General features: G+C 47.5%; 1 protein-coding gene across 11 annotated transcripts in view; it reads left to right on the top strand.

Annotated features, from left to right (window-relative positions):
• HDAC4 (histone deacetylase 4) overlaps nt 1–14,846 on the top strand; it is a 166,788-nt gene that overhangs the window by 50,791 nt on the left and 101,151 nt on the right. For all 11 annotated transcript variants that reach the window (XM_023743817.1, XM_023743822.1, XM_023743837.1 and 8 more), the window contains exon 3: nt 3,051–3,295. In XM_023743817.1, the coding sequence (XP_023599585.1) occupies nt 3,051–3,295 (245 nt within the window). The remainder of the gene's footprint in view (nt 1–3,050; nt 3,296–14,846) is intronic.

Here is a 14,846-nt window from a genome sequence, read left to right as displayed (position 1 = left end):
TTTGTTCTTGTTTTTTATTATTATTATTGATTTTTAGAGAGAGAGGAAGGGAAAGGGAGAGAGAAACATGGATGAGAGAGCAAAACTTCGATCAGCTGCCTCCCGCATGTCCCCTACCGGGGAATGAGCCTGCAACCCAGGCATATTCCCTGACTGGCAATCGAACCAGCAACCTTTTGGTGCATAGGACAACACCCAACCAACTGAGCCACACCAGCTAGGGCTATGTTTAGTTTTAAGAGATTAACTATGGGGCATTTCTGATGGTCCCCCTGCCCCATCTATGAAAAATTAGAAACAGGGAGAGGATGAGCTCAAGTGGGCAGTGATGAGTCCTCGGTCTGGCCTGTCAGCAATGGCATTGCTGCTGTATAGGGTCTCAGGTCACTTTGGTACATCTTCTAAGTGGGGTCACACCTGACCTCCCCTGCCATAGTGGCCACCAAAGTGACACTGCTCACAAAATGTAGGTGCTATGCTTATTCATTAGTTCTCTGTGGTTATTTACTGAAGCTAAAATAGCACTGTTTAACCAGACAAGCAGTGTGAGAGAGACCCTGTAGGTTGTTCCTACCTCTGAACATAGACCCAGGAGTTCTCTCTAAAACAGTGACCGTGTGTGTGTAACCCAGAAAGGTAGGGTCAGGCCTGTCCTTCGAAAGCAAAGTCAAACTCACCTGAGAAGTCCGTCATGTACCTCACCTATAATCTGTGAGGTAATGAGGCAGGTTAGTGGGTTAATGGACAATAACTTTTGGATCTCATAGGTGGATGCAGAGGGAACCTGTGAGGCTGGTGGTCAGTCACAGCAGTGACAGGTTTGGGAGCACTCAGCGTTATTCACAGGTGACAGTGATACCCCTCCAAACACATGACCTGAATCTCCTCATGGGGTCGAGTCCCCTTGTTGCTAAGCTTTTTTACTAAGCTCTCTTCCCTGCCCTTCATACGACTTTTTCCTTCAGAGAAAGTCTGAAGCAAATGGAGGAAGATATTGAGGTTTTTTAAAACTGGTATTATTTACCCAGTTTATCCAGTTTGCTATATTTTCATAATAAAATGATCAAAACAAGAAAAGCCGGGGGATTAATAAATCTAGTCTTCTCAGGTTGTATGTGGTGGGGGTGGGTGGGACACCACTCTTCCCTGGGCCTGTTCAGGAAAACACTCTTTATTTGTATAGATTTTGTCACATAAAGATCAAATAAAAACCTCTTAATGGGTCAAGTCTGATACCCAATTAGACAAAAATGCATACATTTAAAAAGTTGGGAGTTGCACTTCACTGATTTGGGGAACAGAAGAGAAACAGTCAGCTGGTGTTTACCCCTGCTTGTTAGTGTTAAAAGAGAGGAGATTGGATAGTTTCTTAAAATGATCAAGTGTGGAGAATTTGTTGATCGCCCTCTGGGCAGTTCTGTGTTATAGCTGCTTCAGACTCTGAGATGAGAGTATCCTGGGCAGCTTCCAGCCTGTCAGCTTCCTGGGCTCTGCCTCCATGAGCCATGCACTGCACTCAGATGACACATTTGTCAGGACATGGTGCTCAGAGCGCAGTGCCTGCGTCTGCTCGGGGTCAGAACACAGGGCTTCCACACAGCCAGCCTCTTCCTCAGCCCCAGCCTTCCCCGACCTTGCCTTATCAGAAAGGCCAGTGTGGGACCTGCCATCTGGGCAATGACCACAGAAATGCTCTGCCCCGAGGGGTGGTTCCATTTATGGGCTGGGCTTTTGTACCAGAACCTATGGGCTATAGGGCTGGGAGCACAGAACTCCTCAGGAACTGTATATCTGCCACTGGAGGGCTCTGTGGCCTGAGGGCTGGGCATGTGTGTAGTGGGAGTGACTACTTCCAGGCAGACTCCGGGACCAAGTCATATGCATAACTTGGCCTGTGCTAGGGTCCAGGCAGAGACAGCCCTTAGGTAAGAAAACTGGTCCTTGGTGGCCCTGGCCTTTTGAATTGGGGCTCCCATCTGAGTCTTGCAACCCCCTTCAGGGCAAGGGCCCCTTCTCCTGCCCTGGCCTCCGGGTCTGGTGCTTGTCGGTTGATGAAGAAATGGGCCTAGAGCAGATTGGGGAGTCCTTTCTGGAAGTGACCGGGGAGCTGTGGGTCTCTGTGCTATGCTCTCCCCTCAGCTCCTTCGGGGGCTTTATGAGCAAAGTCCATTTGGGGGATGCGGGGGGAGAGCACAGCGTGTCTGAGTACCATTGTGGAAAGTTCTCTGGGCCACAGTGCAAGCCTGTGTTCATGTATTTTCAAAGTGGAAACCTGTCCCAGCAGGAGCACCCACCTTGGGGTTCTCTTGTGATGTCCATAATTGAAAACTTACATTCCTCCTGTGCTCCTTGTCAGCATTAAGATTGATTCTGCTGCTGTTTCTAATCTCAGTCACTGGTGCTGTCCTCCGCCAGCCTTCGAGCCTAGAAGAGGCCGTGGGTTCTGTGTAGCAGACACGGCTCATGCATGTGCCTGTGCAGGCCAGCTGGGAGGCACTCCGTGGGCTGCAGCCAGTAAACATGTTTGCTGAGAGGGCACTTGCTTCGCCATGGAAACAGGCCCTCGTCCTGAGCATCTGTCTGGACCACTCTGTGGCACACACTGTTCTGTGTTTCCGGTACACAGCTCTTCAGTGACTTGGTGAGAAGGAGGAAGCGACACCGCAGTCAGCCTCCATACTTAGTGCTGTTCAACCCTCTCCAGAGTTCTTCCCTTTTCTCCTTGTGACTTTCAAACTTGCTTTCAGAAAAGTGATGGGCCTGCAGTGGCATCCTGTGAGAGAGCAGGGGGCAGTGTGCGTGAATGTGTCCTGGTCTCACCTTCATGATGACTGTGATTTTTGTACTTGAAGAGTAGTAGATCCTCTCATAGGCTGCTGAGTCCCTCACTGTGAACCTTTTGGGCAAGAGTTGGGGAGAGGCATCTGAAATGTGAACTGTCCTTCAGCATGCAGATACCCCTTGCTGCTTGCTAAGGGTCTGGGTGGTTGCTCAGGTGGGGGACGCCGTGGCCTGCAATGACCATGCTCTGTGCTGTGCTCTCTCTGCAGTGGATGTGGCCTCGGCGCTGCCTTTGCAGGTGGCTCCCTCGGCGGTGCCCATGGACCTGCGCCTGGACCACCAGTTCCCGCTGCCTGTGGCGGAGCCCGCCCTCCGGGAACAGCAGCTGCAGCAGGAGCTCCTGGCTCTGAAGCAGAAGCAGCAGCTGCAGCGGCAGATCCTCATCGCAGAGTTCCAAAGGCAGCACGAACAGCTGTCGCGGCAGCACGAGGCCCAGCTGCATGAGCACATCAAGGTGAGTCCTGGTTCCAGCACATGCTTTCTCACCGTGATCCTAGCTGAGCATGGTCCCTAGCAACCAGCTGCACCGTTAGGACTCACAGGTAGGGACATTCCTCGCCATGCCCCGAAGACAGATCACTGGATGCCTGTATCTTCAGCAGCAGGGTGTTGGCCAAGTAAATTGTGGCAGATGTAGTATATAGTGGAAACAGTGTCTAAAGTCCCAGTGTAGGATGTACTTAAAGCAGAGAGAGTGCTTCCCATCTAATTTCACCTGCCAATACATGTCCTGAAATAGGAAAATTACCAGTAGGAATAGTAACCCAGATTATCTCTTGGGTGGTGTCTACCTCTTCTCATTTTGTCCTACTGATGTTTTGTAACTGGAAAGAAGTGTTAACATTTTATTATATTTAAATAGAATAAGAAAAACTAACATAGATCTTTTTTTTGGGGGGGAGGTGCTTACTCTATACAAGTATCTAATCATATTCCAGATTTTAAAATTAAATACATAGGAAAGAAACATGTATTAGTGAAATGTAGCGAAGGTACAATATGTAGTTAACAGTCCTGGTGTGATGTGCTGGTCCTGATAAGCTCTCATGGTATTCGAGCCATGCAGAGCAGCATTGCCCTATAGAAATATACAGGGTACGTTACAATTATGTAGGTAATTTTACATTTCCTCGTAGCCACGTTAAAACAAAGCAAAAAAACCCATGTCGTATATGTTATTTATTTCTATGTAACATATTACCCCACAACTTAGCAGCTACAACAATAGACGTGTATTATCCCCTAGTTTCTGTGGGTCGAGGACCCAGGAGCAGCTTAGCTGGAGGTTGGGGCTTAGGCCTGTCATAAGGTTGCGGTCAAGCTGGCATTCAGGGCCACAGGATCCATGTCCAAGCTCACATGTGTTTGTGGGCAGGAGGCCTCAGGTCCTTATCATGTGGGCCTCTCTCGCAGCCCCCAAAGCACATAGAGTGCATGCGTGTGCTCCCAAAGGCGGGCCCCTCACTGCCCTTCATTGTGTGTCTCTATCAGTCACATGTCCATGCCTCCCCACATGGACATGGGTTTGCAGGCCCAACACAGCTGTACCTGGCTGAAGGAAGACCTCAGTAGCTACCTATTGAATTGCATTGTCCCTCACACTCCTGTCGTCATGCACTAATACAGACAGCGCCAGTGTCCTACCTTGCAGGCATGGTTCGTGCCAACCGGCATTAAACATGTCTCATGTAGGAGTCTGTTGAATTGATAGTTTGTAGAAAAAAATGAGATTTTGAGAAATAAACAAATCCCTTGTATATGAGGTCATCAGGGCAGCAAGAATCATCAAGACCCTTGAGAGGGCAGTGCTGCCGTCACAGGGCAAGTGGGCTTCCCGCAGCTTGGTCCTCTGACTGCGCTGGGTCTGGTGTCCTGACGCTGTTCCTATTCTCACCTGGCACTTCAGGAATTTGTATCCCTGCCATGGAGATGGGACAGTGTCCTTCCCGAGTCCTCATGTCAGCCTGTGCAGGGCCGGCCTGGCCGTTGGGTGCTTCTCATGCCCTTGTCACCAAGAGAGCTCAGGCCTGGTTCTCCACACACAGGAAGAATCTCAAGGTCACATGTTCTCTTCATTTTAATCATTTGTTTTTCCATTTAAAATGGAGATCATAAAAGCTGTTTAAACTTTGTAATTGTATCATTACATCAGCGGCTTTTGTTTTGATGATTTAAACCCTCTTCCTAAGCTGTCATATTGTTAGTGACATTTGGCAGTCGTGTTTGCCAGACAGAGCTCTTGAGCACACAGTCTAATTAGTGCCATTAAATCATCAGTGAATTTGAGTAGAAACTTGTAAATAAGAAGGGAGTCATTTTTAAAATATGACTTAAATTGTTAACTTTGGGTGCAGAAGATCTTTAATGAGCTCTCAGTGCTCAGTACTGCATGTGACTTTGACAGTTTCTCTGCGAGTCAGGCTGTTTTAGGTACCATGTTCCTGCTTGCATCCTACATGGTTAGTTCTCTCCTTTCCTGAACAAGGTCTCAATGAGCACTGTACCTGAGGCGGGGTGTGAGAGAGCCAGAGTTTGGGGTGTGGGGATATCTGTGCCCAGAAATTGTGAACTTTCACCGACTGGGATAGCACAGATAACTAAAAGACTATTTTCTAGATTTGCTGCTTTGGGAGTTGTTATAGTTTTAATACTTTTTATTTTATCAAAGAAATATGTGTTTTTAATGTTTCAAATCAAAAAGTGGGGTTAACCAACAAAGCTGCCCCTCTTTGCCCCTCCGCCCGGATTCACAGGCCCTAGACCTCGTCAGGCAAACATTCCCTGTTTAGACAGCCAGCTTTCTCCCTGCAGGAAAGAACCCAGCGAGCAATTTCCCACTTGAGGGAAGAACTGGCTCTCCTGCTCAACCCCAACACACATACACAAGGCCACTTCTTGGGGGCCACTTAGTACTGGTATACTTAGACTTTACTCTGCTTAAAGACCTACTCAGAGACTCCCTTCCTGTGTCAGTCTGTGTGCGTATTGCTCACACTTGGCACTCAGGGAACCACATGCCCTTCCTGATACAGCTCTGGGGTTTCCCTGGAGTGAATCATTTCTCCCTTCCCATTGGCTTAGGTCCCTCTTTCCTGATGCAAACCAGTCCCACAGTTTGAGAGGCCTTGGAGCTCTTCTCACAGTGGCCACTCACTGATGAGTGCATTTGTAGTTGTCAGCGGCTATTTTAAGTATAATGATACAATCACATGGTTTTTGTATTTCCAAGTATCTGAAATTGGAATTTATTGCATCTTTAGATCGGGATCAATAATTCAAATATTCGTTTCATGCAAAGGGGAAATGATTTTAGCATCTAAGCCCCACTAGGTCTTTCCTGCTTGTGTGGTGATGCTTACCGTTTTATAGGACTGCAAGGACTGTATTGCAGGAGCGTCTCAGTTACCTTTTTCTGTGTAGCAAATGACCCCAAATATAGCACTTACCACAGCAGTCATTTTGTATGTTGAGGGTTGTTTAAGCTGCTTTTCAGGCCTGGGATTTCTCTCTGTACCTGCAGCAGCGGGGTTGACCTATAATTGCCTCACTCTCTGGTCTGATGTTTGGCAGGCTGTTGGAGGCCAGGGGATTATTTGCTGGTTTCAGAGTTGCAAGCTCAGCAGAAGGGCAAGTGTGTTTTCCCTCTAGGATGTTACTGCCCCACTGGCCAAAGCAGGTCTCATAGCTAAGGTCAGAGTTCCTTTGGGAATAATATCCAAGGGAATGGGTACTGGGGACATGCAGCAACAGGGCCAGAGTGCATGCAGGAGGGATGCTCACTCTCATTCAGAGGGGACAGGGGACATGTTCAGCAGTGACTCGGGCAGGAGTTGGATGCATGCAGGAAGAAGGGGCAGGACACTGGAAACCCGAATGCAAGCCAGTTCACTATCTCAGCCACCTTCTAGTTCTGGGATCAGGGGTACCATCCCAGTATCTCCAGCCATGAGCAGGAATGTTTCTGTAAATGCATGTTGTCTTCATGTTTTGCAGATATTTATATTTTTGTGTTGAGAATGTATCAAACATTTAGCTTTAGTGGTAGACACATATGAGCATCTTTAGTTGGAAGTGGTGTTGACACTGTTGTCTGGGAGCTACCTGGAGTTCTGCTGTCTTGTTTCCCTGGTAGAGGCCACAGCCTTCCCAGTTGGGGTGTTTCTTTCACTCACTTGCTTTGCAGTCCAACCGTTTCTGCAGTCTGTGGTCTATGGATTTGTATCTCTTTAAAAAATACTTTCCTCTGTCCCTGTCGGTGCTTTCAGGGCGGTGGACGTCAGGCCTGTGTTCAGGCGGCCACATTCACCCAGATGTTGGCCCTCCTCTTTAGTCGTTCACTTACAGAACCATACCCACAGACCTTCCTCCTGAGCATCCCAACTGGCGAATCCATTGCACCCCCAGAGGAACAACCCACTGGTAATGTGTCCTGAGCATCAGCGGGAGGAGGAGGAGGAGGGTCTGGGGCCCCAGGCCTCCCTAGTGGTTGTGTATGGACAGATTCAGCCCTATGCTTGCGTTGGCATTGCAGGCTGTGCTGCTGTTATAAGGAATGTTTTCATGGTATCCTCTTTCTAATTGTAAAAGTCATTAGTTAATGATTTGAATAGTTGAAAATTACAAAGGAGAAAATATTGCTCCCGTGCTATTAGGTAGGAAGGCTGTTAATGAAGTTCTGTGATCTTATGTACTAGTAAGCTGTGGGCATGTGTATGTGTAATGTTACAGAATGAGGTCAAACTCTGGTGTATTTTTATTTACTGTGTTGTCAGCATTTCCCTAAACCATCCCATACACTGCGAAAGTATGATTTTAATGGTTTTATTGTAGTCTTATAGTAAGTCACAATTTAAACAACGACTAATACCCGAATAGTTGAACATTAAGATTATTTTCAGTTTTTCATGTTTTTACTTTCTTTGTGCATGAATCGTGTGCATATGTCTAGACAGAGTAGAAATGGCATTGCTGACCCAAGATAAGTACTTTTTTGTGGCTTTGTTACCCATGTTTATCTCCAAAATCTATACCAGCCGAGTGTACATGTATCTGTCTGTCTCCCTCCCTCTGTCACAGATGCACACACACCTTGCTTACTCTATGGACAAAATAGCAAAGCAGTAGTAACCATGACAGGTGCACTTACTGAGTCGTCCTGGGAGGGGCCATTCGTGCTGGTCACTGCACAGGTGCTCTCCCTCACACCCACAGCTGCCCAAGGAGCTGGTGCCCATGCCTGCTCCTCCACTGATGGGATTGTCCCTGTCCTGCAGTGACCACCCCTCCCTGGCAGTCTGAGGCCTTAGCGGGACTTGTTCCCATTATATTTCCGTTCTGTGTCACATTGTGTCTCTATTTCTGCGATTGTGGGTAACCGTATTTATATATGCTTATTCACTTTTTCTACTAATTATCATTTTTTTTTGCTGTTCTTCTGTTGTAGTGCTGGTCTTTTCTTACTGTTGTAGGAGTGCCCATCATAAATTAAGGGTATTATTTCAGTGTTGTCATGTGGCTGTTACTTTTACCCATAATCAGTAGTATCTACTTGTCCTATCCTCATTCACAGATCAGAACATGATTTCTAAGTGGTTAGAAGTGTCACTGTGGTCTCCTAACCAGTGCATGTTTGCCTTGGCTTTCTCCTGGTCCTGTGCTGACACCACACAGCTGTCAGCAGGAGCCCCTGCACCATGTGCTAGTCTCGTTCATATCCGCATGTCTCCTGTCCCCTCACATGGATTCTACCTTTTAAATTCGCTGTAGCCTGTCTTACCCTTAATTCTTCCAGGTGAACTTCAGAATCTTTCCCATAAAGTCCTCAAAACTTATTCTGGAAGTGTATGGAAGTTGCAGCGAGTTCATAAATTAATATGTTTTGTAATAACTTCCTGATATTAAGTTTCTAATCTAGGAACACGGTGTTACAGTCTGATGGTTTGAAAACCCTTGTTTTATTTTTTCATATAAGCCTTGTAGATTTTATACTCGATTATTCTTGGGTATTTTATATATTTCTTTATAGAATTATCAAATTTTTTTATTCATCTCAAATTTATAATTGGTTATTTCATGTTCTCTAGGCAGATAGACATGTCATATGCAAATAATTATGACCTCCTTTCTTCAGCTGCATTGACTAAAACTTCCTTAACCACTTTAAGATATTGAAAAGTTATCTGTGACAACCTCCTTGACAGCTCGTGGGCAGGGCCTGGCCCATCCCATGACTGTGCTCTTGCCAAGGTTGGGCCCCAGGTGTGGATGATTCGTGGCCCTGGGGTCCTGACAGGCCAAGGTTGTTTCCCGAAGGCTCCATCTCTGAACCTGGTTTTGTGGCTTGCAGGAGCTCCGGGGAAGGTGGGAACTCTTTTCCTCATGCTGTGGGCCTCTGGGTCACCCCAGGAGAATCCCTCCTGTTTCTCCTGTGGGGTTACTCAGGCCCCCACGCTCTAGCTTCTACAGAGCAGAAAGCCTTCCCTGGGTCCTAGGTGCAGCGATGGCCTTCTCCTCCTAGAGGAGCTGGTTCGCTGGGTGGTGAGTGTGCTCATCTATGGAGCAATTTTATCATTTTCTAGTGTTCCTCAGGATCCGGGTCATGTTCCTGACAGCCGCATTTCCCTGTTTCCTGCGCCAGTTCAGCTTGTGTCTCCAGTGCCCATCAGGCTCTGCCCCTGGTCAATTGGCCCTTCTCGGCCTCCATTCCCTTTCCCACCTCCTGCTGCTGCTGGGAGGCCCAGGGGACCATCTAAGACCAATTGCATTGCTGTAATTGGTCTCAGAAACCACACTCACTGTCCCCTGCCTGAGTCCCCACAGATGGAGATTCCACATAGGAAACAGCTGTGCTTTTATTCCTTTTCTTTTATGGCAGAGGTTCTCAACCTGTGGGTCGCGACCCCTTTGGCGGTCAAACGACCCTTTCACAAGGGTCGCCTAAGACCATCCTGCATATCAGATATTTACATTACGATTCATAACAGTAGCAACATTACAGTTATGAAGTAGCAACGAAAATAATTTTATGGTTGGGTCACAACATGAGGAACTGTATTTAAAGGGCCAGAAGGTTGAGAACCACTGTTTTATGGGAAATCCTTAGTTTTTTCCTTAGTCATTTTTTTTTTATGGTGATAAAAATTAAGTAGCATTGCCTGGCCTGCGTGACTTAGTGGTTGAGCATCGACCTATGAACCAGGAGGTCACGGTTCAATTCCCAGTGAGAGTAAATGATCCGGTTGCATGCAGGAGGCAGCCAATCAATGATTCTCTCTCATCATCGATGTTTCTATCTCTCCCGCTCCCTTCCTCTCTGAAATCAATAAAAATATATTTTTAAAAAATTACATAGCATAAAATTTATCATTTGACTATTTTAAAGTATACAATTCAGTGACATTTAGTTCATTTACAATATTGTGCAACTATCACCACCACCTAGTTACAAATCATTTTATCAGTTTCTCCCCATGCCCTCTTCCCCCATCCCCTGGCAATAGTCGTTCACTTTCCGCCTCTATGAATGTGCTCGTTCTAGACATTTCATATAACAGAATCACACAACATATGGCCTTCTGTGTCCGGCTTCCTTCCCTCAGCATCACGTGTTCAGGGCTCACCACATGGTAACAAGCATCGTGCTGTGTTCCTCTTCATGGCCGAGTGATATTCCTTTGTCTGAATGGACCTCAGTTTATGTGTCTGTTTATCTGGTGACAGGCCTTTGGGCTGTTTCCACCCTGGTGATTGTGATAGTGCTGCTATGAACATCATGCACAAGTTTTTGTTTGAGCACCTGTTTTCAGTTCTTTGGGGTGGAATTGCTGGGTTATATGGTAATTCTGTGTTACCACTGGACCCCTAAACCATTTCTTTATTGTGGTAAATATACTTATGAAGTTTGCTATCATACCATTTTTAGGTGTGTAGTTCAGTGTCACTAGTACACTCACGCTGTTCTGCAACCACCGCCAGTTTGATCTTCCTAGACTGAAACATTGTGCCCATTAAATATTACCCATCCCTCAGTCCTGACAGCCACCACTCTACATTCTGTCTATAAATTTGACTACTCTGTGGACCTCATGTAAGTAGCATCATAGCCTGTTTGACTGGAGTAGCTCTTCTCAGTGTGGGTATAATGATAAAGTCAAGGGTTGGGGTAGTAGCTGAAAGGTCGGTGCTCCTCCCAGAGGTGCAGGCAGGTGGCCCCTTCTCTTCTGGCCTAAGTGGTGAGAAGTAAAAATCATTCCCACATTGTGTGAATTTGTGCTTTTTTGCTAGAAAAGATGAACTTTTCTCTGTTCATGTCTGTTAGTGTGACCTGTGTTTTTCCCAGAGGCAGGACAGGGTTTTAAGAGCTATTTAGTTGAGGGTATGACTCTTTTCCCTGCGGGGACAGGAAGAAAATTGAAAGGAAACCTGATTCTAATGGCACTGGGAGTCCACTTGGGATGTTTATTCTCTCTTTATTACCTGCCTCAGGTAGCTGAAGAGATGTTGCCCAGAGTCCTGGCTTCCAGGTCACCTGAGGCGACATTAATGAGCTAGCGGGAAAACTCCGGTTGTTGTAACCCTGGCACCTGGGAAGGCTCATGGCTGTGCATTGCAGACCTGTGTCATCCCTGGACCTGTTTGTGCCTAATGAGAGTGCTAGGAAGCACTGCATATACAACCGGCATGTGGTTTCCAGGAACTCATTCATGGGCAGGTGGATGCCTTGCTCCACCTGCCTGCTGCCCTAAGGGTCACTGATGGCCACTCTGGCTGCCACACTGGGCTCTGCTTTTCCTTGGCTGCACCTAAGAATATCTGGCTTTATCAGGTGTCCTGCTGACTGTTAATTATGCCTTCCAACTGCAGGCTGCCTATGGTTGTAGGAGAAAAGGAACTCTGTGTCTCCAAAGCAGCAGCTGTGGGAGTTTGTGTCCTGCCTGTCCTACTCCCTCATTCCTCCTCACTGGCTCTACTGCCTTTGCTCTGGTCCCCTATCCCTGGGCTTCGCTCACACCTGCTGTGGGCCCAGCTGAGGTCTGCAGAAGACAAGGGGCTCAGCCCCAGCCCAATCACAGACAGCCTCAGGCCCCTGTGCAAGTGTGCCAGCTGGTGGTGAGGCCTGAGGGAAAGAACTAGGATTCCCAGCATGGGGGGAGGTGCTGGGCTTCATGAGAGTGCAGCTGCTGGAGCCCAGCCCTGAAGGAGAAAGTAGGGTTACCCTGGGTACTGGGGGCAAAGGCAAAGGAAGCACAGGCAGCTGGGCTTGCAGTTGGTCCTCCCTCTCATATCCCTCTCCCTCCCGGCTCCACTTTCTCCCTCTTATTGTCCCCCCTCCTCATTACCTCCTTCACTGCTCCCCCATCCTCACAGCGATGTTGTACCCGCAGCCTCACAGGAGTGGCCCACAGTGCCCTGGACCACACCACAGTGCTGGCGTCTCTGTTGCAGACCTTCCTCTCATAGATCATCATGCTGAGGCCAACCCCTTTTGTCTTTATAACATTTGAGTGGCCAGTTTGGGATGGGAATGTGACTGCCACCTGGGGGATTTGACCCTGGTGGGGAAGAGGGAAGATGATTTTGAAAGTACTGAAATGGGTGCCTCTGGGTATGAGCCAGCACATCCAGTGAGAGGAACATGGAAAGGCTTCTGTTTTTGAGGATCCCTTAACGAATAGCATTTTAGTCCCAAATGGGCTATAGAAACCACGGCCAAACAGCACGTGTTCCTGGATGTGAACAGCCAGCCCACCTGAGAGAAATCTCCGTCAGTCAGAACTGTGTTCTTAGAATGGGGGAGGTGTCGGGGTAGGGGTGGCTGCCTGAGAGGCCTCTGCATCTGTGAATTAGGCCACCTAACTGGCGGCTGTGCTGAGGCACAGAGCTCCCGGGCAACTCCCCATGTCACGGTTCCGGCCTTTATGCACATGCTCAGTTTTGCACTGACTGTGCCAGGCTCCTGAAATGCTGTGCATTCTTCAGTGAAGAGGCACTGAATCTGTGCTTTATTTTCGATTTAATCTTTTCAAGAGAAATGCAGTGAAGGAGGTGGCAAAGACAGCTCCTAGCATCCATCTGCTGATGGCAGGGCCCTGCATAGGTTGTGATCGGCCTCAGGGGTGGCAAACCCCCACTAGGGCCGGGTTGCTATAGAGAGGCAGCGTGAAGTTTCTCGCTGCACCCCTCCACCGTGGGAAACATCTGTGTGAGAGGACCAGTGCCTGCGTGTGCTCAGCTTAACATGGGTCACATGAGCACCTGGAGATTCTAGCCCTGGCTGACTCCAGCTCATCTGCATGTGGAGCCTCCTCCGTCCTTTTCCCTGCTGGCCCCAGCTGTCGTTTGTTTAGGTTTGGTGTCTTACCAGCCTCAATGTCAAGGAAGAGAAACAAGAACATGGTGAACATCTGTGATTAGGGATCTGCTGAGCAGGGCATGGTGAGCCCTGAGACGGCCTCATCCTGGGTGTGGGCAGGTAGCTGGAGGTCTGAATAGGCTGCCCGTCACCATCCTTCATTACATGCCTTGGGACATTTCATGGTGGATCAGTTCTAGTGACTAGCAAAATTTAGGGGTAGACTGGCACAAAACAGGTTGGGCCATTAATGGTTAATAAAAATCCACCTAAGACCATTTCTGTTGAGACCTGTTAACACACGGGAGACTGGAAGGTACTCCTCATTGCTGGCTGTTTGGTTTTTATTTGGAGCCAGGATTTAGTTGTGAGTGGACTGCAGGAATCATTGGACATCAGCTCCCTATTTCCTGAGACAAGGGGAGTGGGTGATCTTTCATATTGTTCTCATTTTCACATTTGCTACCATGAGTCTGCCGTATATTTAAGATCAGGAAGACACCCTTGACTTTCAAAAGGAGCCTTTGACCCCTGTGGGGTACTTGCATGTTTGACCATTAGACATCCTTGGGCTCCTGAGCAGGTTGTGGCTTTCACACCCTCCTCCTCCCCCTGCAGAGTGTGCACATGGCCCATGGGACTCCCCCGTGCTGAAATACAGGTACCTACCTGCAACTCCTGCCATTGTATGGGGCACCTCTGGCTCCAATAACTTGACGTCTGAATGGTCATGACCTCAGCATTAGTTATTTTGCAGAGTCCAGGCCCAGGGAGGTTGGTTTTTGAGCAGCTTTGTAAGCGTCCCTTTGGTGGTGTTAATGTGCTTTAATGGAACTTGACTGCTACCATTTCTGATGACTGGTTGGTTATTGATCCATAGGATTAATCAGAGGCACTCTGAGAGGGTCAGGTGACAGTTCCCTAGAGGCTGGAAGGTCTCTGTCCTCGGCTGGGGCTGTGGATGGGTACCTGTCCCCAGTTTCAGTCCTTCCATGTAGCAGGGTTTTAGTTCACTTTTGAGAGTAGACATTTGGCTGGGCTTCCACCTGAACATTCGTTTATTCAATTCTAAAGTCAGAGTCAAAGAAGCTGAATTCCAGGAACCTGTGCTTTGATTCTGAGCTCAGTATTGGCTTAAAAGTAAATTCAGTGTTAAACTCTCATTGGAGTAATGGGATTTATTGTTATTGAGGGTTTTTTTCTTAGAAAAATTAAGTTGTAGACATCTTTTGTAAATTGCTCATAATAGTTTCAATCTGCAAAAAAATAGCTTATCAACAATTCTTTCTCTATAGAATAGTCTTGACCTTCACTCATGTTAGCGAGATACTAGGTGCAAATAACTCTATGGATTTTACCTAACATGAAAATTAGCACATCTCAAAGACCTGTTTTGTATTCTGAAGACTATACTTCGTGACACATTCATTCATTCCCCATGGAGGAGCCTTCCTGGGTGCTGACAGGCAGTTCATATTTACGATTCCACAGAGTGATGCGTGATTGGGGTCAATAATGCAGATGATCTTTATGTTGTAGTTTACCCTTATTTCCCTAAATCTGTGAGTCTAGAGGACCGCTTTGTTCCAAGATCAAGAGACAGGCCAGAAATGTGACGTGACATTGTGACGAAGGCTGCCAGGGTCTCATTTGT

This window comes from Myotis lucifugus, unplaced genomic scaffold (assembly GCF_000147115.1).
Source record: "Myotis lucifugus unplaced genomic scaffold, Myoluc2.0 scaffold_5, whole genome shotgun sequence".
NCBI classification, from domain to species: domain Eukaryota; kingdom Metazoa; phylum Chordata; class Mammalia; order Chiroptera; family Vespertilionidae; genus Myotis; species Myotis lucifugus.
The sequence above is the reverse complement of the archived record's forward strand: the minus strand, read 5'-3'. Positions and strand labels throughout refer to the sequence as shown.